The sequence below is a fragment of the Cetorhinus maximus genome, chromosome 3 (assembly GCF_964194155.1).
Source record: "Cetorhinus maximus chromosome 3, sCetMax3.hap1.1, whole genome shotgun sequence".
Taxonomy (NCBI): Eukaryota; Metazoa; Chordata; class Chondrichthyes; order Lamniformes; family Cetorhinidae; genus Cetorhinus; species Cetorhinus maximus.
In genome coordinates, this window is record NC_135881.1 from 118,210,721 (window position 1) to 118,235,367 (window position 24,647).

At 46.0% G+C, this 24,647-nt stretch overlaps 1 protein-coding gene across 2 annotated transcripts in view; it reads left to right on the plus strand.

The window, feature by feature from the left end:
- Window positions 1-24,647, plus strand: part of LOC144678862 (histone deacetylase 9-like) — a 635,070-nt gene that overhangs the window by 476,896 nt on the left and 133,527 nt on the right. For both annotated transcript variants that reach the window (XM_078538855.1, XM_078538856.1), the window contains exons 17-18: window positions 17,340-17,395; window positions 17,653-17,740. In XM_078538855.1, coding sequence (XP_078394981.1) covers window positions 17,340-17,395; window positions 17,653-17,740 — 144 coding nt within the window. The remainder of the gene's footprint in view (window positions 1-17,339; window positions 17,396-17,652; window positions 17,741-24,647) is intronic.

Here is a 24,647-nt window from a genome sequence, read left to right on the forward strand (position 1 = left end):
AGGGGCAGAAGGCAGAGGAGGCCACGTGTCCCACGGGAGGGACCTTAATATGTCTGATGTGCAATGCCGAAGAAGGTTCCGCCTTTCCAGGGAGATCGTGACCTCCAGTTGTCAGATGATTGGGCCTGAGATCATCTCTGACGGTGTGGATGGACACCCCATGCCAGTGGCTCTGAAGGTCACAGCAGTCCTTAAGTTCTATGCCTTTCGCTCTTTCAAGAGATCAGTGGGGGATCTGTGTGGAATCTCCCAATCAGCTGTCCGCAGTTGCATCAAGCTGGTAACAGAAACTCTGTTCAGGCGGGTACTGACCTTTATTCTTTACCATACGAATGAGGCCAGCCAGGCTGAGTGAGCCAGAGGCTTTGCAGCGATTGCTGGGTTCCCCCGTGTCCAGGGTACAATCAACTGCACACATGTGGCCATCAAGGGGCCAGTGGGTCAGCTGGGTGCCTTCGTCAACAGGAAGGGATTCCACTCCATGAACCTGCAGATAATGTGTGACCACAGGATGCAGATTCTGCAAGTCTGTGCAAGATACCCTGACAGCTCCTATGTTGCTTATATCCTGAGACACTCCCAGGTGCCGAGGCTCTTCAGTGCTCCAGCCCAATTGGATGGACGGCTGCTGGGTGACAAGGGCTATCCATTGAAAAGGTGGCTCATGATGCTTCTCCGCCACCCAAGAACAGAGGCAGAGCAGCATTACAGTACAAGTCATGCCTCCATACGGGCAGTGATAGAGAGGACCATAGGTAGTCTCAAGATGCGCTTCCGATGCCTGGACCATTCAGGGGGTGCAATACAATACCCCACAGAGTGAGTGTCACTAATCATGGTTGCATGCTTCCCTCTCCACAATCTGGCACTGGCAAGGGGGGACCCACTGGAGGAAGAGGATCTTGACGTAGCTGTACTGCCCACAGAGGATGAGTCCAGTAGTGAGTCAGAAGATGAGCACAAGGAGGAGAATGTTGAGGGCATGGAGGCAGACCTCGGTAACCTCCAGGGAGGCAGGGCCACCAGGGACGCCTTGATCAACGTTCCTTCAGTTAGGCTACCAAAGATCAGCTTCAACCCCACGTCAGGGCTGCCACCTCCATCCCAGATGCCTGAAGTGACCCTTTCATTTGCATCCAAATGTCACTCAATTCCTGTGTAATAAAATATCCAGCCACTCACGTCCAACATTACATACTGGCATACCCTGCACCAAAAACAAAAAACGTGAAGCATACTCAAGCCATCAGAACAAAAGCAAATTTAATGTTATCGTCACATTGAAATCATTATGCTATTACCATTACTGGTGTTGAAGTCCACATCAGCAGACATGTAAACCAAATAGAAATGAACAGAAAATCACCCATGAATTGTTCCTCTCATGCTCATGGTGCCTTAAACTTGCAAGTGCTACATCTTTGTGCACCCCCCTCCCCCAACTCACTGGCTGCGGCACTGGAGACAGCCCACTAATTCTGCTGTCTTGTTGACCTTGGCAGTTGTCTTCTGGCCAGTGGAGCCTTTGCTGGCCCCGCCTGGGAGGGAGCAGCCAGTGTCACGCCTGGCAACTCCCCAGACACCGCAGCTTCATCAGATGCCACGGTCATTGGTGACGGGGAAGAAGAACTGCTGCCGTCATCCAGAGCGCCCTGTGAGGAGGCCGCAGAGATGACAAGCAGCTCGTGCGCCAACGTGAGGCTGCTTTGGATCCCACTGCTCGCCATTGATGGACTGACACCTGGTTGGGATACTGGGTGCCTCATCCATCTCCCACATTGGCATTGACCACCTGAGGTCATTGCCTGTGTGAGGGCTTGCAGGTCCGAGCGCAATCCCAGGAACTCCTAATTCTGTCCCGGGAGCTGCCTCTCCATGAGAATTGCCACTCTATCAATGGAGGAGGCAGTGCACTCGGCCATGAGGGACAACACAGTGTTCATGCTCCATATGGACTCCTCCACAATGGAGGCCATGGCACACAGACCCTCATGATCTCCGTCAGATCCTCCTGCACATCCCACTGGACATCCAGCATCTGGACGACTCCAGAGGCTCATCATCAGTCTTCAACTTCAACAGTCCTCCAACTACTGGAACCCTGGGTACCCTCTGCCATCGCCTGCATCTCAAGTGAGTGTGAAGTGCCCTCGCCAACGTGCACTGACATTCTAGCTGCTGATCTAATGCCCACTGAGGTGTCGGTATCTGCGCTGGTGCCTGCTTCAGGGATTGGGTGTGACGCAGGTGCAAGTGAAGCCCGGTGGTCCTCCGGTGTCAGGGCTGGCCCTTCGGAGTCTAGAGAGTGAGTGTGTGCTGGTGAACCTAAAAGGGAGAACAAGAACATGTCAATAGTTAAAGTCACCACACTGTCACTGTGCATGCCAGGCACCCTGGTGAGACAATGGAGATCTGCATCCTAGTGTCAGTGTCTTTCAATGATCAATGGGGACTCCAGGTTCGAGGCTTCCATCAATGAAGTGACTATACTAGAATGGTTGCACAGTCCAGAAGTTTCACCTCTGTACACTGTGCTCTTACCTTCGTCTGGCACCCCTGCCTCTCCACGCCCGGTTGCACGGGGAGTGTGCTGGCTCTCCAGCTCTAGGGCATCTTGCTCAAACTGGGAGAGCAGCAGCAGGTTGGGTGGGCCCCCGCCTGTACGTGCCCTCTCTGCTTGGTTATGGCTTGTCTTCTCCTGAAAGGACAGAGGAGCATTGATTAGTCCACTCTCTACCTGCAGCACCATTGCAACCTGGCTAAGGAGCACTTTGCAGGGCACATCCGAGTTGTGGACCTCGAGCCTCAAGACACTCATTCCAAGCACCCAGAGCTCAGCCCCTTGGCCACCTATGGCATCATTGACAGCTGGCCCTCAGACTCTAGCACCCCTGAGTCCATGGGGGGGTGGCCACACCTTAACGCGACCGCACACTAAGCCATGCCAACAAGGTATTCATCCTTCCTGAGCGCAGCAGGTCATTGAACTGTTTCCAGCACTGCACCCATGTGCACCGCACCATGTCATGGCTGCTCACCAGCGCTGCTACTTCCTCCCATGCCCTTTTTGTGAGGTGCAGTGGCCTCCTCCTCCCATCTCTGGGGACAAGGGTGTCCCTCCTGGCAGCCAGCTCCTCCAGCAGGACCGTGAGGCACTCAGCCAGAAAGTGTGGGCCCGAGTGCCCACCTGACCTGCCCTTCTGCCTGGCGTCTCCAGCCGCACTCGACTCCATCAAAACAATGCAGAACAGGCATCCTTCCGTGGCAGCCTTTCTGGGGCTGCCTGGGCTGTTTTTAAACCGGCCGCAGGGTCGCCATTGGACCCGGCGGCAGAGAGGCTCCCGCCCCCGCTCGGCCCTTCCCAACCAGTGATGAGCTACTTTTCATGCTGGGCTGGCCTTAATTGGCCAGAGTGAAATCGCAGTCAGGGCTGATCGCGGGCGGCAGGCCGTTTCCCGGTCGCTCCTGATCCTGCTGACTGCGCCCACCCACCCACCTCAAAATTCTGCCCAGAGTCATTGCAGTACAGAAAGAAGAAATTTGGTCCATCAAGTCGACGTCAGCTCTGTGTAGAGAAATCCAATGTTACGACCGGTCCCTGGGTGAGGGTCCCCCAATTTGTTATGATCCTGGACGAGGTACCCCAAATTGTTCTGCTCTAGGCTGAGGAGGGATGAACTGGCTCCCTTTGTTTATTCAACCCCCTTGGTTGATTGCAACAAGGTTAATTTAAAAAGGATCCCTTCTGTCATGGATACCTTTTCCCAGTCCAAATGTATTTATGTTTTCAAAGGCGCCAATTTAGCCAGGCTTTCTTCAGTTAAAGAAAGAGTGCATTTATCATTTACTAAAATGCAAGAAAAATATAATAAAACCGCAACATTCTTACACACAGATTAGAAATGAGAAGTGAGTCTAGAATCAAAAGTTAAAAAGATATATGAATCAGCCTTTGGCTGGTCCATGAGGAGTAGATGATGAAATGTTGCAGACGTTAAGTTGAATGATTCCGGTAGACCTGATTTTGGCAGTTGAGCAGTTGGTTTGGAGATTCTTTGTTCTGCAGGTTAGCTGAAAGGAGTTGCCCTGTTTCCTTTTTGACTGTGGCTTTGCTGACCTGTGACTTGCTTCCAGCAATCAGAGAGTAAACTTTTTTACCTGCAAGCGCAGGGATGCCCAGTTGATGTTCTTCAGCTGTGACCTTCACAGCACACCCTCGCCTGGAACACCAAAACTAGGACACAGAGACCAGGATTACAGTTGGCTTTTAACCCCTTCTCTTGTGTATTCCTAGAAGGGAAAAATCAAACATGCCTTTCACCCAGATCTGCTTTCTTTTCAACTCATATCATGTCCATAGTCTGGGATATAACTCACAGGAGACGGTTTCTGCTAGGATGGTAATGGAGGCTCCATCACCTGCGCAACAACAGGAGATTACAGTTCAGTTTTTGCATTGCATATTTACCTTTGAAGTGTTTCTGTCTGAAGTAGGCCTTGACACTTTTTTAGGTGCACAATTCCGTTCTCTGGACTCTGGTCAAGTGTAATCCACATTGGAATTTTCTAGCAAGTGGCTACTTTACATTCTCAGCCCGCTTTTGTTTGTATGTCCTTTTTGAAAAAAACACATGCCTTACTTAAAAGTTCAATATGCCCTTAAATAATTTGGGGCTATGACCTGCTGTCATGGCACCAGTCAGTCCCATTCCCTGCTCTATCCCCATAGCCCTGCAAGTTTATTTCCCTCAAGTGCTCATCCACTTTCCTTTTGAAATCATTGATCGTCTCAGCTTCTGGCAACTTGGTACCTGAGGAGGCCCAGGTCATTACCACTCACTGCTTAAAAAGCTCTTCTTCACTTACCCTCTGCATCTCTTGCCCAAAACATTAAATCTGTATCCTCCATTGGATGAATAGGGAGGTGGTAGCATAGTGGTATTATCACTGGACTGGTAATCCAGAGACCCAGGGTAATTCCCTGGGGACCAGGGTTCAAATCCCACCAAGGCAGTTGGTGGAATTTGTATTCAATAAATATCTAATGATGACCACAAAATGATTGTAATAAAAACCCATCTGGTTCACTAATGTACTTTAGGGAAGGAAATCTGCTATCCTCACCTGGTCTGGCCTACATGCGACTCCAGACTCACAGCAATGTGGTTGACTCTTAAAAATGTCTTCTGAACAAGGACAATTAGGGAAGGACAATGTTGGCCTAGCCAGTGATGCCCACATCCCACAAACGACTTTTAAAAATTCTTGTACCATCAGCTAATGGGAGCAACTTGAGATGATATTCATAATCTTTATTTTTCTCCAGTGATCAGGACTGTAGTCATTGAAGATTGTGTTAAACAATGTGATCATAACAGAAAGAAAAACATAAGAACATAAGAGTTTGGATTTAATCGGCGGTGGGAGAGGCCCACATCAAGTGACCAGCCCAGCAGGTTTCTGTGCATGGGCGATTGGTAGGTGGGGGGAGGGGCCCTGCTTAATGGACCCACTGGCCCCATCAGTGGACACCCCCAAAAGGTGTTAACCCCCAGTTTCCACTTTGCTCAAAAGCACCCCTCCCACCCCCATGGCCATGATAGCCCCCTTTATAGATCTCAGCCAAGCCTCATTATGCATCCCCAGCTGAGAACCCAGACTTTTAAAAGGATTAACTCTGTTTACATGGTTGGAGAGAAGTGTTGGGCTTTGCTTGATCAACAACCCTATGAGGTTAATAAGTTACTTTTTTCTCTGTGATCTCTTTTGTTAATCTCTCAATATTTATTTGCACAAGATTAAAATGTGTCAAGTGCTTAAAAGTTCTGTTATTGAAACTTTAATAGTTTGGTTTATTGACACTTTGTTGGGATTGTAGGAATACCAGTCCTTTTTCAAAATATTATGAATGGATGTTTTTTAAGCCGCTTAACTCATGCCATTGTTACTATAGGATCTGTGCAGTGTGCATATTGGATGAATGGGCATGGAAGGGCCATGAGTAGGCATGGAGGGTATGAGGGCCATAGGGAGTGGGTGGGGTGCATGAGTTAATATTGAATTGGCATGGAGGCTATAAGGGGCCATGGAGGTGGATGGAGGCATGAGTTGGCATGGAGGTGGCATGGGGAATGGGTGAAGGAGTACAAGCAATGAGGGCTAGAGGGCCAAAGATGTATCAAAACAACAGGGACAAAGTCCCAGAGAACTTAAGTGGGTTGTTTATACAGCCCACCTCAGAACTTGGTCACCCCAGTGGCAGTCTCTGGCCTGTGTCTGGGCAGTGACAGGCCTGACTCCATCCCACATCAGCCTCCCAGGTCTGAAAATAACGGGTAAAAGAAATTTCCCACGTCGAGTTACCTGCCTCAGTAGCGAAAATCAAACCCAATATCTCTTATTTACGAAGCCCAAGATCCCATATGTTTTGCTAACTAATCTCTCAATGGGATGAATTATGTGTGGCATAAATTCATATCCTGCCCCCACCAGCTGCCTGCAGACATTTATTGGCCGTTAAAAAGCTGGAGGCGTGACGCCTGCCAATCTGGATCAGGAAGTCCCATCTCAGGGAACTGCCAGCCAATCAGAGGCCAGCAGCTTTCCAGCACCAGCAGTGCCACCAGCAGCGGTGGCCACTGCCGGTACTACACTCTGGATCTGACGAGGCGATCTGCACTTGATCAGGACTTGGTGACTGTGTGGGCATCTCTACTGGCCCATGCTAGCAGGCCCCAGCGTGTGGGGTGGGGGTGCTGGAGTTTGGGAAAAGTGGAACCTGATGGTTAACACCTTTTGGGGGGACCCTCTGATGGGGCCAATGGGTTCATTAAGCAGTGCCCCTCCCCCACCTACTAACTGCCCATGCACGGAAACCTGCTGGGCTGGTCACTTGATGTGGCACTCTCACTCCGCTGATTAAATCCAAATTCTTATGTTCTTATGTTTTTCTTTCTGCTGTGATCACATTGTTTAACACAATCTTCGATGATTGCAAAGAGTCTGTCCTGATCACTGGAGGAAAATAAAGATTATGAATATCATCTCAATTTAAATGGGTGACTCCAATTTTATTTGACTACATCACCACAATTAATCTGTTTACTCGATTGTCATCAGTGCCCTTATTAATTTTAATTATCTTATGTTCTTAACTTTCAACAAAAATATATTCCATTGAGAAAGATTCCACAAGAAGCATGCACCATCCATGGCTAACTAGGAAAGTTAAGGATGATATCAAATCAAAAGAAAAGATGTACAATGCTGCGAAGATTAATAGTAGGCCAGAAGATTAGGAAAATGTTAGGAGCCAGCAAAGGACGACTAAAAAAATAATGAAGAGGGAGAAATTATAATATGCGGGGAAACTAGCAAAAATTATAAAAACAGACAGTAAGAGCTTCTACAAGTATATAAAAGGAAAAGAGTAGTGACAGTGAACATTAGTCCCTTAGAGGGTGAGACTGGGGATATTTTTATTTCTTCACTGGGTGTGGGCATCGCTGGCTAGGCCAGCATTTATTATCCATCCCTAGCTGCCCTTGAGAAGGTGTTGGTGAGCCGAGTTCTTGAACCGCTGCAGTCCATGTGGTGTAGGTACACCCATTGTGCTATTAGAAAGGGTGTTCCAAGATTTTGACCCAGTGACAGTGAAGTAATGGTGATATATTTCCATATAATGATGTATGTGGCTTGGAGGGGAACTTGCAGGTGCTGGTGTTCCCGTGCGTCTGCTGCCCTGTCCTTCTAGGGGATAGAGGTTGCGAGTTTGGAAAGTACTGGTGAAGGAGCCTTGATGAGTTGCTGCCGTGCATCTTGTAGATTGTACACACTGCTGTCACTGCCCATCGGTGGTGGAGGGAGTGAATGTTTAAAGAGGTGGATGTGGTGCCAATCAAGCAGGCTGCTTTGTCATGGATGGTGTCAAGCTTCTTGAATATTGTTGCAGCTGCACTTACCCAGGCAAATGGAGAGTATTCCATCATATACCTGACTTGCGCTTTGTAGATGGTGGACAGGCTTTGGGGAGTCAGGAGGTGGGTTACTTGCTACAGAGTTCCCAGTCTCGGACCTGTTGTTGCCACAGTATTTATATGGCTGGTCCAATTCAGGTTCTTGTGAATGGTAACCCATAGGATGTTGATAATGGGGGATTAGCCTCTGGTAATGCCATTGAATGTCAAAGGGTGATGGTTAGATTCTCTCTTGTCGAAGATGGACATTGCCTGGCAGTTGTGTGGCATAAATGTTACTTGCCATTTATCAGTCCAAACCTGAAGGTTATCCGGGTCTTGCTGGACTGGACATATGGACATGGACTGCTTTAGTATCTGAGGAGTGGCAAATTGTGTTATCATTATGCAATCATCAGCAAACATCCAAATTCCAACCTTATGATGAAGCAGCTGAAAATGATTAGGCCTAGGACACTACCCTGAGGAACTCCTGCAGTGATGTCCTCGAAGTGAGATGATTGACCTCGAACATTAATGGTCTTCCTTTGTGCTCAGTCTGATTCCAACCAGTGGAGAGCGTTGTAATTTGCTTTTAAGGGGTATCTGCATGCCATCACTCGAAGGGAAACATGTCATGTGATCCAGTCTTGGTTTCACTTTTGCTTTGAGCAGAGCACATACACACACAGAGCTCTGATGTCTTCAAGCTTTATACTTATGTATAACTGTTCTCATGCTCCTAGTCTTAATAAATGAACCCACAATGTGTTTACCCAATCTCTAATGAGCGATTGGTGCCATGTGTCTTGCACAGTAGATAAGCCCAAGGTATAACATCATTATAATAACACAACATGGTGATCACTGGTTGTCAAAGAGGTACCAACATGGTGAACAGCCTTACATTGTGCCACATGGCATGAGACAATTCAACGCTTTGGTCAGATCACAACAATGTCACAGCATCAGAGAGTGTTGAAAACATAGCATGGTGCCTGTGAAGGAAAGCTTTGAAGACACAGCACCGAGCTAGTGCTGAAATAAAGAGCTGATAAGCAGATGGATCCCTCTTTGCAGCGCATAGCCTGTCAGTTCCGTGAGTGGGACAGTGCATTAAGAGGACCAGCACCGGGTTAGCTCAGCCAGAAATGGTGAGTGACCAGGGTGTGGGTCGGATTGATAGTGAGCAAGGGAGAGATAAACAAAAAAATCATAAAAATCGGCCAGAGAAGGTTGCAATTACAATGAGCAGCATCGATAGTTGCTGAACAATAAATTGAATAAAAAGCAAAGACACCATCACTCCATGGTGCATTCCTTGTCATCGTGGGCAAACCTTTGAATAGGGCGTGAAAGCGACCACAGTGACACTCATCCCAGGTACTACAGAAAAAGGAGGGTCAAAGGGATATCGTGAGAATGTCCTCAAAATCCCCCAGTTTGAACTGGGATCCAGCTGACTTATTATCCAAATCAAAATGTTTAAACAGCATACAGAGGTATGGATTCTTCATTCAAGTATATCTAAACTAGATAAACAAGCCATAAAAATTCACCTAGCAATTGGGAATGAAGGTCTACACAGGCTGAACATGTCAGGATTAACAGAGGAAGAGCTAAAGGATCCCCAAAGATATGTATTCTTTAAGGATGTAACAAGCAGGGTGGATAAAGGGGAACCAGTAGATGTATTGTACTTGGATTTCCGATAGGCATTCAACCAGGTGCCATATGGTGTTGGGGGTGATATATTAGCATGGATAGAGGTCTGGCTAACTAACAGGAAACAGAGTCAGGATAAATGAATTATTTTCAGCTGTTACTAGTGGGGTGCCGCAGGATAAATGCTGGGGCCTCAACTATTTACAATCTATATTAATGACTTGGATGAAGGGACCGAGTGTATTGTGGCCATATTTGCTGATGATACAAAGATAGGTAGGAAAGCAGGTTTTGAGAAGGGTACAAAGAATCTGCAGAGGGATATAAATAGGTTCAATAAGTGGGCAAAAATTTGGCAAATGGAATATAATTTGGAAAATGTAATGTTGTCCACTTTGACAGGAAGAATAGAAAAGCAGAATGTTATTTAAATGGAGATTTACTGCACAATGCTGCAGTAAAGAGGGATCTGGGAGTACTTGTACATGAATCACAAAAAGTTAGCATGCAGGTACAGCAAGTAGGAAGGCAAATGGAATGTTGCCCTTTATTGCAAGGGTGATGGAGTATAAAAGTAGGGAAGTCTTGTAACAACTGTACAGGGCATTGGTGAGATCGCACGTGGAGTACTTTGTGTAGTTTTGGTCTCCTCACTTAAGGAAGGATATACTTGCATTAGAAGCAATTCAGGGAAGGTTCACTGGGCTGGTTCTTGGGATGAAAGGATTGTATTATGAGGAAAGGTTGAGCAGGTTGGGCCAACACTCATTGGAATTTAGAAGAATGAGAGGTGATCTAGTTGAAACATATAAGATTTTGAGGGGACATGACAAGGTAGATGCTGAGAGGATGTTTCCTCTCGTGTGGTAATATAGAACTAGGCATCACAGTTTAAAAATAAGGGTTTTCCCATTTAAGATGAGATGAGGAGGAATTCTCTCAGAGAGTCATTCGTCTTTGGAATTCTCTTCCACAGAGAGCTAGTGGGGCTGGATCACTTAATGTATTCAAGGCTGAGTTAGACTTTTTGATTGACACGCAGTTTAAAGGTTATGGGGTACAGGCAGGAAAGTTAAGGCCACACTCGGATCAGTCGTAAGCTTATTGAATGGCAGAGCAGGCTTGATGGGCCGAATGGCCTACTCCTGCTTCTACTTCTAATGGTCCTATGATCTGATGAGGCCCTTAAGTAGGCATTAATCACCCATTTAAGGGCCTCAATTGGCACACTGGCAGGTGAGTCACCAGATCCCATCCCCACCGCTGGTAAAATTGCATTGGTGGCAGGGGCAGGGGGGATAGCAGCAGGAAGGCTGCCCACTGAATTTTACATACACCTTCAAACCCGCCTGCGGGGAACCTATCAGCTAGTCCAGTATGTCCTGCCACCTTCAAAGATCCATGCACATGAACCACCAGGCCCTTTTGTCCCTTCACACCCTTTAGAACTGTGACAATGGCCAGGATTTTCCCCTCGGCGATTTGGGGGCGGGGCCCACTCGCCGAGGTGAAAATGACGCGGGATGACATCGGGAGGAATCCCCGACTTCATCCCGGACCCTTTAAATTTTTAGTAAGGCAGGCGGACAGCGAAATCAGCTGTCCGCCCGCCGACCTGTCAATGGCCAATTGAGGCCATTGACAGGCTAATTAAGATAATTAAAGACCTGCCCATCCAACCTTAAGGCTGGCAGGCAGGCCAGGAGCCCCAGTGGGCTCCAGATTAATCATGAAACTTCATCCACTGGCGGGATGAAGTTTCATGTCCGTTTTTTAAAAATTAAATAAATTTTATGTGTTTATTATTAATATGTCCCATCTCGTGTGACATTGTCACATGAGGGGGACATGTTAATAATTTTAATATTTATCTATTTTTAGACTTTTACCTCTGACGAATCTCCCTGAGACAGGACTTTGCCTCAGGGATCAATGTGCACTTTGACAGATGGGGAATCCCCGCCTCCCCCCCAGCACAGGGAGCGCATAGCGCTTCCTGTTGGGCAGGCCACTGGGCGGGCCTTAATTGGCCCGCCCACTCAAAATGGCAGTAGGCCCCATTTTGTTGGCGAGGTGGGGCCCGGACGCCATCCGAGGGCAAAATTCTGCCCAATATGTATATATTGCCTCTCCCTATCCCTCTTGCCAAAATGCAACACCCCACACTTCTCAGTATTAAATTCCATTTAGCACTTGACTGCCAACTCTGCTAGCCTATCCATTTGCTGTTGATTTTGCCACATTTCTAAGTTTGGTATCATCAACAAATTTTGAAATTTTACACTGTATTCCAATATCCAAGTTATTTATATACAGACTCACTGGGTGGGATTTTAGGGCCCCAACACCAGCGGGCATCATCACAGGGTGGGACCAGAAAATTTCGGCTACTGCTGTCTGTCCTTAAGCTTTTTTTTAATCCAAACTGACATTAACCCTGCTATTCCATAAGCCTTTTTGTTTGCAAGCCTTTTATGTGATACTTTGTCAAGCAATTTCTTAAAATCCATATAAACTACATCCATTGCTTCCCCTTCATCAACCTTCCCTGTTGCTTCATCAGAAAGTTCAGTTAGATTAGTCAAACACCATTTGCCTTTTACAAATCTTTGCTGGCACTCCTTGATTAACTCAGGCCTCTCCAAGGGCAGAATTTTTCACTTAGCAGGTGGGTGCACGCCTGATTCAAATGAACGTAAAGTGACACGTTATGACGTTGCACAAGCGTCCCGATGTCATCGTGCACTCGCGTGATATTTTGGTCAGCGGGCACACGCGAGAGTTAGCAGCGCACCCGCCGACAATTAAAAGGCCTATTAAGGCCATTAACAATCCAATTGATTTAAAATTTTCATTGCCCGTCCAACCTTACAGTTGGCAAGCAGGCGAAAAGGCCAGGCGGCCTTTGCATTTTTTGCAAAACCTCATCCACGGGCGGAATGAGGTTTTGATCCGTCATTAAAAAAATAAAAAATTTTCATACTAATTTCTAACATGTCCCTGTTCATGTGACAGAGTCACAAGAGCACCAGCCTAGATTTGTAAAAGGCAAATGATGCAAATAAAGCATTCTATGATGTTAAAAAACATGTCCACTCATGTGACTTTGTTCTTTAACATCTTACAATGCTTTAGTTTTAATTTTTAAAACTGTTCATTTCCCTGAGGCATGCTCTGTGCCTCAGGGAGCTTTTCCAGCGCGCACCCGCACACATGCGCGAAGTTGCGCGCTCGCCCTCCTCCCCTGTCCACACAAGCAGCACTGAGCACTGCAGCACACGTTTCATGCTAGACGGGCCTTAATTGGCCGCCAGCATTAAATCGCGGTCCGGCCCCGATCGCGGGCGGCGGTCGGCTTCCCGAACCCCCTGCCCGCCCCCACCGAGCCCGCCTGATGAGGACAAAATTCTGCCCCAAGTATCTGTTTTTTTTTTCCCTTATTATTGTTTCTAAAACCTTAGCCACCACTGGCATTAAACTGACCGGCCTATAGTTATAAGAATATCCTAACACCATTCCTTGAACACAGATGTCGCATTTGCCACTTTCTAATCCCCTCGCATCTTCCCTGTATCTAGGAAAGATGGAAAGATTATGGCAAGCCTTCCACTATCTCCACCTCCACTCCTCTAAGCAGCCTTAAATGCAAGACATCTAGATGAGACAACTTACCCACTCTAAGTATAGCCAGCCTTTCCAGTACATCCTGCCTATCAATTTTCACCCCATCATTAACATATCCATTTCTACCGGTATTTTGTCAGCATGCTTTTTCTGAGTAAAATCGACACAAAGCACTCATTAAGTATTCTACCTTGCCTGGTGCCTCTAAGCATACATCACCCTCTTTATCCCCAATAGGACCCATCCCACATCTTACTACGCAGTTACTATTTACATGCCGGTAGCAGATTTTTGGGTTACAATCTTCAACCTTCAGCTTTTAGAGATGTTTATCATTTGCCAGGAACTTGCATCCAGAGTTTGAAAAACAAAGCTTTGAACTTTCTAATGCTGAAACAGGTTGCTCGGTAATAGATGATGTGTTTTGTCCTTTATATGTAAGAGTTGTGTAAGAATGCAAAATTGTACAGGGTACCGTGCAGAATCAGGCCTTGGTCTTGTTTGGTCAACAATAATGCCATGTTTCAGGATAGGTTTAGTAAGATTCCTATTTGAGCCTATAGGAACTAAGGAGTGTGAGCATTGTACTAGTATTTGCCTGTAGGCTTTAAGTGACCTGTAGGCCTTTTGCAAATAGAGCACTTAGACCTGAATTTTTCAGGCGGCAGGCGGGCTCGGCGGGAGCGGGCGTGGGTGGTCGCGGAGCCGATCACTGCCCGCAATCAACTCCACACCACAATTTTACACGGGAGGGCCAATTAAGGCCCACCCAGCATAAGACGCGAGCCATGGTGCTCAACGCTACCTGTGCAAGCGGGGAGAGGAGGGAGATTCAGGGTCAGCACTGTTTCGCGCGTGCGCGAGAAAAAGCCTTTCAATCTCCCTGAGGGAGATTGAATCGCTACTGAAATTATTAAAGAAATGGTTTAAAAATTTAATTAAACATGTCCCCTCATGTGACTGTGTCACATGAAATGGGACCTGTTTTTATATTTTGGAACATTTTTTTATTTAATCAATAAAAGTTTTAGGAAACCTTACCCCGCTCGTGGATGAGGTTTCCTTTTCGCCTGCCCGCCAACCTTAAGGTTGGACGGGCAATGTTAACAATTCTGTTAATCACTTCCTTAATGGCCCTAATAGGCCGTTTAGATATCGGTGGGCACGCAGCCGACTCCAGCGCATGCCCACCAAACGAAACATTGCAAGACAGCGCAATGACGTCGGGAAGCACGCCCAACGTCATCGCGTGTCATTTTACGTGTTGGCATGTCGGGCCCACCCCAGCACAATGACTGAAAAATCCTGCCCTTAGTTTTCTTCTCAGCTGACTCACTGTACATGATATATTGTGGCAAATAACTATGATTGGGATGGGTAGGGATTATTAAAATGGGAATGATTGCAGAAAAATATGACAGTACAAATCTCTTAATTATCATGAGGCAATTGGGCACATTTTTTTTCTATATCACCTATCACTTGATAGCGACAAACTGAATTTTACCTTGCAGCTGACAAAATTTGTTTCATTTTTGCACTGTAAATTGTGGATCAGAATCAGTGCCAGATAGAGTCTAGATTTTACTAGCTTGGTCAATGCATTCCAGTAAGAACCACATTTTTTAACACATTGATGCCTTATCCCTCCCCCATCTTCCTGCCGCTGACTGTAGTAATCATGCTCCTCTAGCACCCCATGTCCATTCCTGCGACTTGTATTAACCTCTCCAAAAGCAGTTTCTATATGCAAGCACATGTTTCATTTTTATGCAGCACCTGACGTTCACACACCCACGCATAATAGATATATGGATGTATGCACAAAATGAGAGCTTTTACAAAAAAGACCTATGAAATGGTACAGTGGGCCAATACCAATTAATCCAGCTGTTTGAGATGGACTTGGTGAAGGGAGTTTTGTATTGTGAGTGTTCCTAGCAATAGGGCCAGAATTTTTCCCTCATTGGGCGCGCACAATTGGCGGGCCCGGGAGCAGTCGGGAAACAGGGCCCTGACCGCAATCAGCCCCCGATTAACGGCCAGCCAGCGTGAAACATGCAATGAAAAGCTCAGTGCTACCAAGGTAGGAGCGGGAAGAGGGCGGGCGACAACATCACCGCGGGCTCGGGTGAGCGCTTTGAGAGAGCTCCCTGAAGGCAGGCACCTCCTCAGGGAACTGCAGACCCGCAAATATTAAAATAAAGCACAAAAAAGCTGCAAAAAATGCCCATGCAAAACAATCAAGCGCCTGAAAGCATACCTCATAAAAATGCTGTTCCCAGATATTTCTTTTTATTTTATTTCCTAATGGAGATTTCATCCTGCCCTTGAATGAGACTTCATCAAAAATGTAAAGGCCGCCTGGCCAATTTGCCTATCTGCTAACCGTAAGGTTGGATGGGCCATGAAAAATCGCTGACAATTACTCCCTTAATGGGCTTGATTGCCCACTTAATTGTCGGCGGGTGCTCTTCTGACTGCCGCACGCACCTACCAAACGAAATATCGCACGAATGTGCGATGATGAGATGCTCGCCCGACCTCTCCTTGCACGATTTTATGCTCGTGCGCCCGCCCGTGGAATGTAAAATTCTGTTCTAGATTTTTTGTCTGTCTGGCCAATGAGATTTTATATATTTGAAACATTCTTCTTCTTTAATTAACACTACACAGACAAAAATTTACAAGCTGTAAGAAACCAGGCCTGCATTGCCTTCTAAGAAGATGCAAATTGTTGGCTTAATCATCACTTGAATCAGTGCGCTTTGTCTGAAGAGCTTCAGGAACAAGTGCCACAACATGTTAATTGGAATAAAAATCCTCCATATCAACTGCATCCTTCCTATGTTAAGAGAGAGTTTGTAGCCTGAAAGTTACCTTTGCTGATGCTCACAGGCAAATGCATTATGCATTCACATATTACCCATTCCCCTATTTCAACATGTTTATATCAAATAATTATATACTTTTGTTAATTAAATGGAGAAAGGAATGCCCTCTCTAATCGCTCAAGCGGTCATTCTACAAGCATAAACCTGACCAGTGAATGTTAACAGGTAACTCAACACTGGGGGAATCACAGCTGTGCTTCATCCTGAACGTCCACGCACGTATTTTTCAGTAGAAGGCACTATCCTGAACTCTCACTTTCTCTTCAGTTAAATGCTATTTATCATTTACATCATCTGCAAATACAAATTACCTTCCATATGTATGCTGATGATATTTATCTCTACCTCTTGACCACGTCTTTTAACCCCGCAACATCTTCTGTGCTTTCAGACACTCCTCCCTAACATTGAGTGTTGGATGAGTCACACTAAAACAAAAGCAAAGTACTGTGGATGCTAGAAATCTGATTGGATTTTCCACCCCTTGATTTTCAGCTCTAATTCACTAATTCATCAATTGTTTCCAGTTTTGCATACCATAATTTCTAACAGCATTTTCAGCATATAAACCCTGCTCTCTGGAACACCCTGCCTAAATCCGTCTTCCTCTCTACTTTTCTCTTCCCCTTTAGAAGATGTTCTTCAAAAGCTTTCAGTCATCCCTGCTAAACTTCCCCAGCTTGGTGTCCCCTCCCTCTTTCTTTGCACAATAAAAAGCCTTGGGAAAGTTTGTATGTTAAAGATGCTATAAAACTGCAGAGCATTGTTGCACTTTTAAATGGTGGATTGTTACAAAAATGGTGACCAGATTTGTTCAGTGCTCTTATTATAACAAAATCAAATCTGTATATAATGAAACACATCACACAATGAACCAAAATTAATCTTCCCCCCATAATAATAATGCTCTTTTTTTTCTCCTTTGGGTGGTTCTGGTTCCCTTCAATTGCATATAAAGTAATTGTTGTGTGGGAATGGGGGTGGGGGGTGTTAATTTTCTACTCTAACTGGTGTATGGATGGCAGTGTACTAATTCTCTGGATGCTTGAGAACTTTGTAAATGCAGAGTAGAAAAATGTTCTGTTTATTCCATCACAGTCAGCTCTCGATTTACGTGCGCTAAAACAAAAATAAATAAATGCTTCAAAGCTCACGGAAATCTGTCATTAGATTAAACCAGTATTTATTTTCTGTTTTATAGAATGGATTTGCTGTTGTCAGGCCCCCTGGCCATCATGCCGAAGAGTCCACTGCCATGTAAGTACCAGAGGCATTGCCTGTTTTAACAGCGCTGGGGTTACTGCCAGTCACCTGCATAGCTCTGGCCTCTACAACACTCTAATTATTAACAGATGGCTGTAAAACGCAAAAGGAAAAGCTTTCTAGGTACTCCCAGAAGCAGATTTATGGCCACAGAGATCATATAGCATTTTAAAAAATGCCCCAGATCATTATTTATAACCATTTTCCTGACAGATTTGCCTTTTTATTTCTCTCTTTTCTCTATTCCATAGGGGGTTCTGCTTCTTTAATTCTGTGGCAATTACTGCCAAGTACTTGAAGCACAAGCTAAATATAGGCAAGATATTAATCGTGGACTGGGTATGTATATTAATATTCAAGGCACAATACAGAGATATTTTATGAATGATATGTTTTAGATATTGCCCTTTACCAGATATTGAGGACTGCTATCTCAATAATTTTTTAAACAGGAGACAAGTTTCAAATTTGCTCGACTTCATGATTCTCGATTATTCAATTGTTTGAGAGTTGTTAATGTTATTTTGCTCAGTGCAATTAAAGAAATGACATATAGTGTCACAATACATTGTACTAGGATATTGGGCTAATGATGGCCAGTGTCACATATACCATCTGCATGCACTGAATCCCTAAGCTGAGATGCATCACTTTAGGGGAACATAGAATGGAGATTAGTCAGTTCCCTACAAGGAAATGGTTGGTAAAATCAATGGCAGAGTCAACCCTGACTTGCTGTCATAGTATGTACTGCCAAGTTTCAGAATTTTATCGACGATAGGATTCGATAGGAGCTGACCCAAATGCAGAAGACAGATCATAAAAGAAGACAATTTATAAAAGAAAAATATTTTACTGGTGAAAGTAACAGTTGTTCTTGTGGTATTTATTTTAAGTTACATGATCAGGAAAGAGGAAAACTTTGTATCCTTGATCTAGTGCACTTAGTGGAACTAAAAATGGATGGTTAATTAGTCAAAAATGTGCACCAACTGATAATTGTAATAATATCACCAGAGCAGTATATTCAATATTTTTGTCTGGTAATAGTATTTATTTGCATGTATAAAGACATCAAAATCATCACAAAACCAAAGACATTTTGGAAGAATTTCTGATTTACCCTCTTATCACAAATGAATTCAGGAAGCTCTTAGTTTTCCTATGGACCAACATTACTTAGGATTATTATTAAGATTCTAATCTGAAAGAACAGCTTTGAAAGTGTTTTAAACTAAATCAAAATGAAAGCTGGACAGTAACCCTGTTTAATGTATAAAATTATATGATAATAAAGCTTCACTGTAGGGAAAGAGCTCATTGTGCCTGTGCACGGATTCTGAAAGCTATGCACTTCATGCCAATCCCCTTCTCTTTCCACTTTTAAGTTTTTCCTTTTTCAAATATTTTGCCACTTCCTTTATAAACGCGATTATTAATTTTTCCTTCATCATTGTTTCTGATAGAGTTTCAATGTGGTAACAATGTTGTCTGTATAAATAATTCTCCTAGGCTCTCCCATCATTCCACTACTTGTATTCATTGTTTATGTGTTGAACTATTAGAGAGAGTTGGAGCTATCTGGGATAATGTATAGAATAATGCCCTCTATCTAATAATTCACTGGCAAGTACAATACATTTTCCTGATTATCTTATCAAACCTTTCATGATTTTGAAATTATCTATCTGATCTCTTCTGGATCTTCTCTGCTGTAATGAAAAGAGGCCCATATCCACAACTAAAGCCCCATATCCCTGGAATCATCTTAGTAAATCTTTTCTGACCCATCTGCTTTATGGTGATTTGTTAAGAATTGTGAGACTATAACTCCTGTGTAAATGTAGCTACTTATTTTAAGTTCTGCTTTATAGACCTGGTTCTTTCTTGTGGACTTCTTGAATAGAGCTCATGATGTTGCATCATTGTGCATCTTGATGTTCCTCTTAATATGCTTTCAAAAGAAGCAAATATTGAAGGTGAAATTGACCTACAACAGCATCGCAAAACAAACTCATTGTGAATCAACAGTTCATATTATACTGCACCTGATTTTCTAGAAAAACAGCAGCTGTGTAAATGGGCTCCCAGTTTGCTATGAACCTGTTTTACGCTACTGGTGTAGATCAACTTCATCTCCATTGTACATTCAACATAGACAATTCCATTATTAATAGATGAGCAATTATTTTAAGCATTTATGTTTTGGTAAATCTGTGTTTATCAAATGGAATATTGCTGAAAAAAGAAAAATGTCTGAGCTTTTTGTCTTGTACTCATCAGGACACTTCGCAAGAATACCAATATAAGGGGAAACAATTTATACTGTATGTGAAGAGAGTGCTGATTGATTGGCAAGTGGCCTTGCCATGGAGAATGTACCAGTGATGGTGACTGTCAGTTAACTTCCAAACATTGTTTGAAATTTAAACTAGGCAGCCTGAACCTGATTGGTCAAGGCATTGCCCCTGAGGAATGAGTCAGTGAATGGCTGTCACTTATTTTGTTTAGCTGAAATAGGCACAATGTGTGTACATGCTCTTTCTGTGTGCAAAGATCAGGGCCCTGTATATTAATATATGTAGCTTTCAATACACGCAAATGCGCCATGTGAGCCCGACTGACAATCTTAAATTGTTGTCAGCGTAATTCTTAGCATACTGAGGATTATATAGCAAATGTTGTCCAATTGTAAAATCACACCTAATGTTGGACACTGTTTTCAGTTTTGCAAGCACGGGTTGGTTGGTTGGTAGCACAGACTGAAGGAAATACTCAAGCACATGCCAGGGGGTTGGAGTGAGTGGGGTGATGAGGGAAGCAGCCACGCAATTGGGAAAGCATTCCTCCGCAGCTGAGACCGTTCAGCAGCTCCATTGACATGCTTGGAGTTGGGCCTCTGAAGCTTTTCTGCCCACACAAGCAACACAAAAGCATGAAAGTGCCACCAAATGCTCCAGAACTTTTTACCCCTCAGGCGCAGACTGCAAATTAATGTGCATTCTAGGGGGCAGCAGAACAATCGGACGACTGAGTACGTTGTATAATCCCCTTGCGAAAGGTGGCCATGGCGCAGTCACCGGCGGAGGCACTCACAGCCCCTTGAAATGTCTTCATTAACATTTGGACCAGTATCCATTATGGTCCAAGCTAACAGTGCAGCCTTGCAGTGTGTGTTAGGAGAATGCATGTGCCTAAGCTGAGAGCACAGCATGCAGTCCAGAGGTCAAAGTTGCAGCTAATCAGTCAAGTGGAGTGGGGTGGAGCTGGGTAGGATTTCAGATAGCCAATGAGTGCACTACACACTGGCTATCCAAGTGGTGGTCAGCACTCTCCAACATGCATGAAGGGGCCTTCAGACTTAACCAAGAGAGGTTCTTAGTACACCCATGCTAACCCAGGCATCTCTCTCTTTGAAGAAGGGTCAGCTCTGAAGAAGGGTCATGCAGACTCAAAATATTAACTCTGTTTCTCTCTTCACAGATGCTGTAAGACCTGCTGAGTTTTTCCAGCATCTTCTGTTTCTTTTTCAGATTTCCAGCATCCACAGTATTTTGCTTTTATCTCTTTCTTTGATCCTGCAGGAGGAGAACATCAGGATCATGGTAATTTAACGGTATGCCTCATGGCTGAAGGCAGAAGAAGAATAAGAGAGCGGCAGAGGTGCCTGGGTCGGCAAAGAGAGGAGCACATCCTCCAAGGTGAAGATGCAGCAGGGCCTGCTGTGCACACAGCTGAAGATCCACAGCGAGCGATCGCTCTTAGGCACCTCGCTAGACCCAGGGTCTATAGACAGGGCCAATCATTCCTGCAGATGACTGAGAACCATTGTCGCCAAAGGCTGTGCATGTCTAGGGAACTGGCCGGTCACAAATCCCATCTGCTGCAGGATTTGGCACCACGGGGAGAAGGAGGGCATCCATTGCCAGTGGCCGAGAAAGTGACTGCAGCACTCAGTTTTTATGCCAGTGGCTCCTTCTAGGGGTCCATAGGTGACTTGTGTGGGATCGTGCAAGCCTCCACAGACAAGTGTATCCAGGAGGTCACGGACATCATCTTCATGAAGGCACACAACTTTGTGCTTTTTGCCCGTGATCAGGAAAGCCAGGAAGCAAGAGCGCTGGGATTTGCACAGATCTCAGGTTTTCCACATGAGCAGGGTGCCATTGACTGCACTCACGTGGCGCTTAGTTCTCTGTGGAAACAAGCAGTCAACTACGTCAACTGCAAGGGCTACCACTTGCTGAATGTTGAGCTAGTGTGTGACCACCACAAACGCATCCTACATGTCTGTGCACAATTCCCAGGGATTCGTCCATGACTCCTGCATCCTTAGCAAGTCTCAGATCCCTGGCACCTTCCAGGGTCCACAGAGGCTGCAGGGTTGGTTCCTCAGGGACAAGGACTACCCAGAGAGGACGTGGCTGATGACATCCGTGCGGTGGCCTCAGACTGCAGCAGAACGACGGTATAACGAAGCTCATGCCACGGTCTGGACTTTGGTGGAGCAAATGATAGGCATCTTGAAAATAAGTTTTTGGTGCCTCCACAGGTCCAGTGGAGCACTACAATACAGTCCCCAAAGGGTGTTGCACATCATTGTCACTTGACCTGGCAGAGAGGGAGTTAGAGGAGCTGCACGTATCCTCCAATGAGGAGGACATCGAAGAGGATGTCAATGATGAGGTCCGAGAAGGCGAGGACACTGGCGATGAGGCCATTGCACTGGCCAGAAGAGGCAGGCGTGCTTAAGAGGCCCTCATAGCTGCAACATTCATGGAGGATGATGAGATGCAGTGAGGACAGTCCTGACATTGTCACCTTGCATCTGTGAATGTTTGACTCCGGTGTGGCTGATGGCAGCGCACATACCCTCAGTGCTCATGGACGCAGCAGAGGTTCTAATATTCATTAGATTCCAGAAGGATAATGACAACATGCAGTGAGGACACTCCATAGATTTTCACATGACCTCTGTGAATGTCTGACTCCTGCCTGACTGAGGGCAGCTCGCTTGCGCTCTGTGATCAGGGTCATATCATGGAGACACAGCTGTGAAACTTTAAATGCATCTGATCCTTTGTCAGCCTTCAGCACCTGAGCCCTTCAGGAGCACAGTATCACGGGTCACAAATGCTGAAGAGATGGGGGACCAACCCCACCTCAAATATGCTGAGAGCCACACAGAGAGAATGATGGAACTCTGTGATGCCTGCCCACAAATCCTGCAGCAATAACAAGCACCATCGAGCTGCAGGCATCAGTAATGTGTCCAGTGAGTGTGAAGCCAGACTATCACTTTGATCTGAAGGTTACACACTGCACAGGGAGGAGGCCCTGGACAGAGACACCTGCCTTTATCTCGTGCAGGGACCAAGGTTTCACATCTGAGTGACAAGAACACTGCTCATCATAACAAAGAGCCATAGGCAGGGAGACATTCTTGGGAGTTTATTTACAATAGTGAATGTTATGTACATGTGATTAACACCCGTGCCCAGGCTGTGCAACTACATCTTCTTAACCTTCCTAAAACTGCCGCTACATCTTGGTGCTCCCCTGATATCCACAGCAGAGGTGCAGGCAGCCTGCTGACTGCTAAGCCCTGTCTGTGATGAGCTAGGCGGGTGTCCTCTGGAGGCCGAGACCTGGAAGGATCCGGCCTGCTTTTGTCATCCTGCTTTCGTCGTCCTGCTGTGTGGCAGTGGCACCCTCCTCAGCCTGTGGAGCTGGAGCTGCTGGGGTCACAGGAAGAGGAGGTACGGATGGGCCTGATGCTCCCAGAGTCACCTGGGTGGATGCCCCCGGGGCGTGCACCTGCTGATCCTCCTCCCTATGGGTGCCCGAGGACACCTGGCTGACTCCTTGAGGAGAAGGAGAAGCTGGAGCTGACCTGCACCCCTCTCACGTTGACACTTTTGGATGCCAACTATGGCTTTAGCGATGGGGTTCAGCCCACGCAGCAGTGCAGGGCCGATGCCGTAGACCAAGGTCTCCATGGAAACAACCATCCTACCAGTGTTGACCTCGGTGTGTTGGCATGCCAGTGCTACCACCTCAGCCTGAAAGTGGACGGACTCCTCCATTGTGCCTTGCAATCTGAGGAGTGCAGCAGACATCCCTTCCTGATGTTCCTGAGTTTGCTTTTGTAGCTCCAGCTGAGGTATGACTGAGTCCAGAGGCTCGTCATCTGACTTGGACTCGGCAGATTTTTGGCCTCCAGCAGTCCTTCGAATGCCAGAAACCTGGGGAGTCCCTGCCGCCGCCTGCTGTGGATCAGACAGTGTGATGTGCTCACCAGATTGTGATCCCTGGGGCTACTCTAGAACTAGGTCCCACCGAGGTGTGTATCTCTGCGCTGGTGGAAGTTGTGGGTGAGCGCCGTGATGGGACTTCAAGGAGGGTGTCATCAGATTCTTCTTCCGAGGTGTCTTCGAGGCTAGAGTCGAGGGCCTGGCACATGAACCTCCTTGGCTGCTTCCCAGGTGTACCTGCGAAAGCAAGGGGAGATAATTAGTGCATGGCAGGGGACTGCAGAACAGAGGAACACACTCACACCATGGCTGTCAGATGGATGATATTTTCCAAGAAGACCTTGAGAACACCGTAAGTTTCCTCGTAAAGGCCGGAGATGCATTTAACACCTCCACATCAAGTGAGGCAGCAAATGGAGGGTTTAATGATCCCATAGATATTATCTCAGAGGATTATCCGGTGCTGTTTAGCACCACCTTTACTGAGACCTTTACCGCCTTTGCCTCTACCGGACATCACACTCGGAGACAAAGTCTTGTAATGATGTTGTACTGCTGGATCCTTACTTGCTTAAGCACTGCCAACCTCACCGTCAGCACAGGAATGGTCCCGATCATCGCTGGCAGCTGGATAACTCTATCTTCAAAGTCTGTCAGGACCTTGATGTCAGACATTCCTCCACCAGTCTGCGACCTCTCCCTTTTGTCAGCTTGTCCTGCATGAAGACAGATGGAGACAGTGTAAGTGGGACGCTTGCCAGGCCAGATGAGAAGCAGGCCTGGCATGTGTGGGTGGTGAGTGGTGCCATGGGTGGGATAAAGGCACAATTCACAGGGCAAATGAAGGTGTGTGAGAGAGTGAATGGTGATGCCCCTTGAAATGGCAATGAATGAGATCCCTGTGGATGTGTGTGTGATGGGTTTGTGAGCGTGTGAGTTGAGAGTGATGAGAAGAGCGGCTTACCCTGGTGGAACAGAGGAGATCATTCATC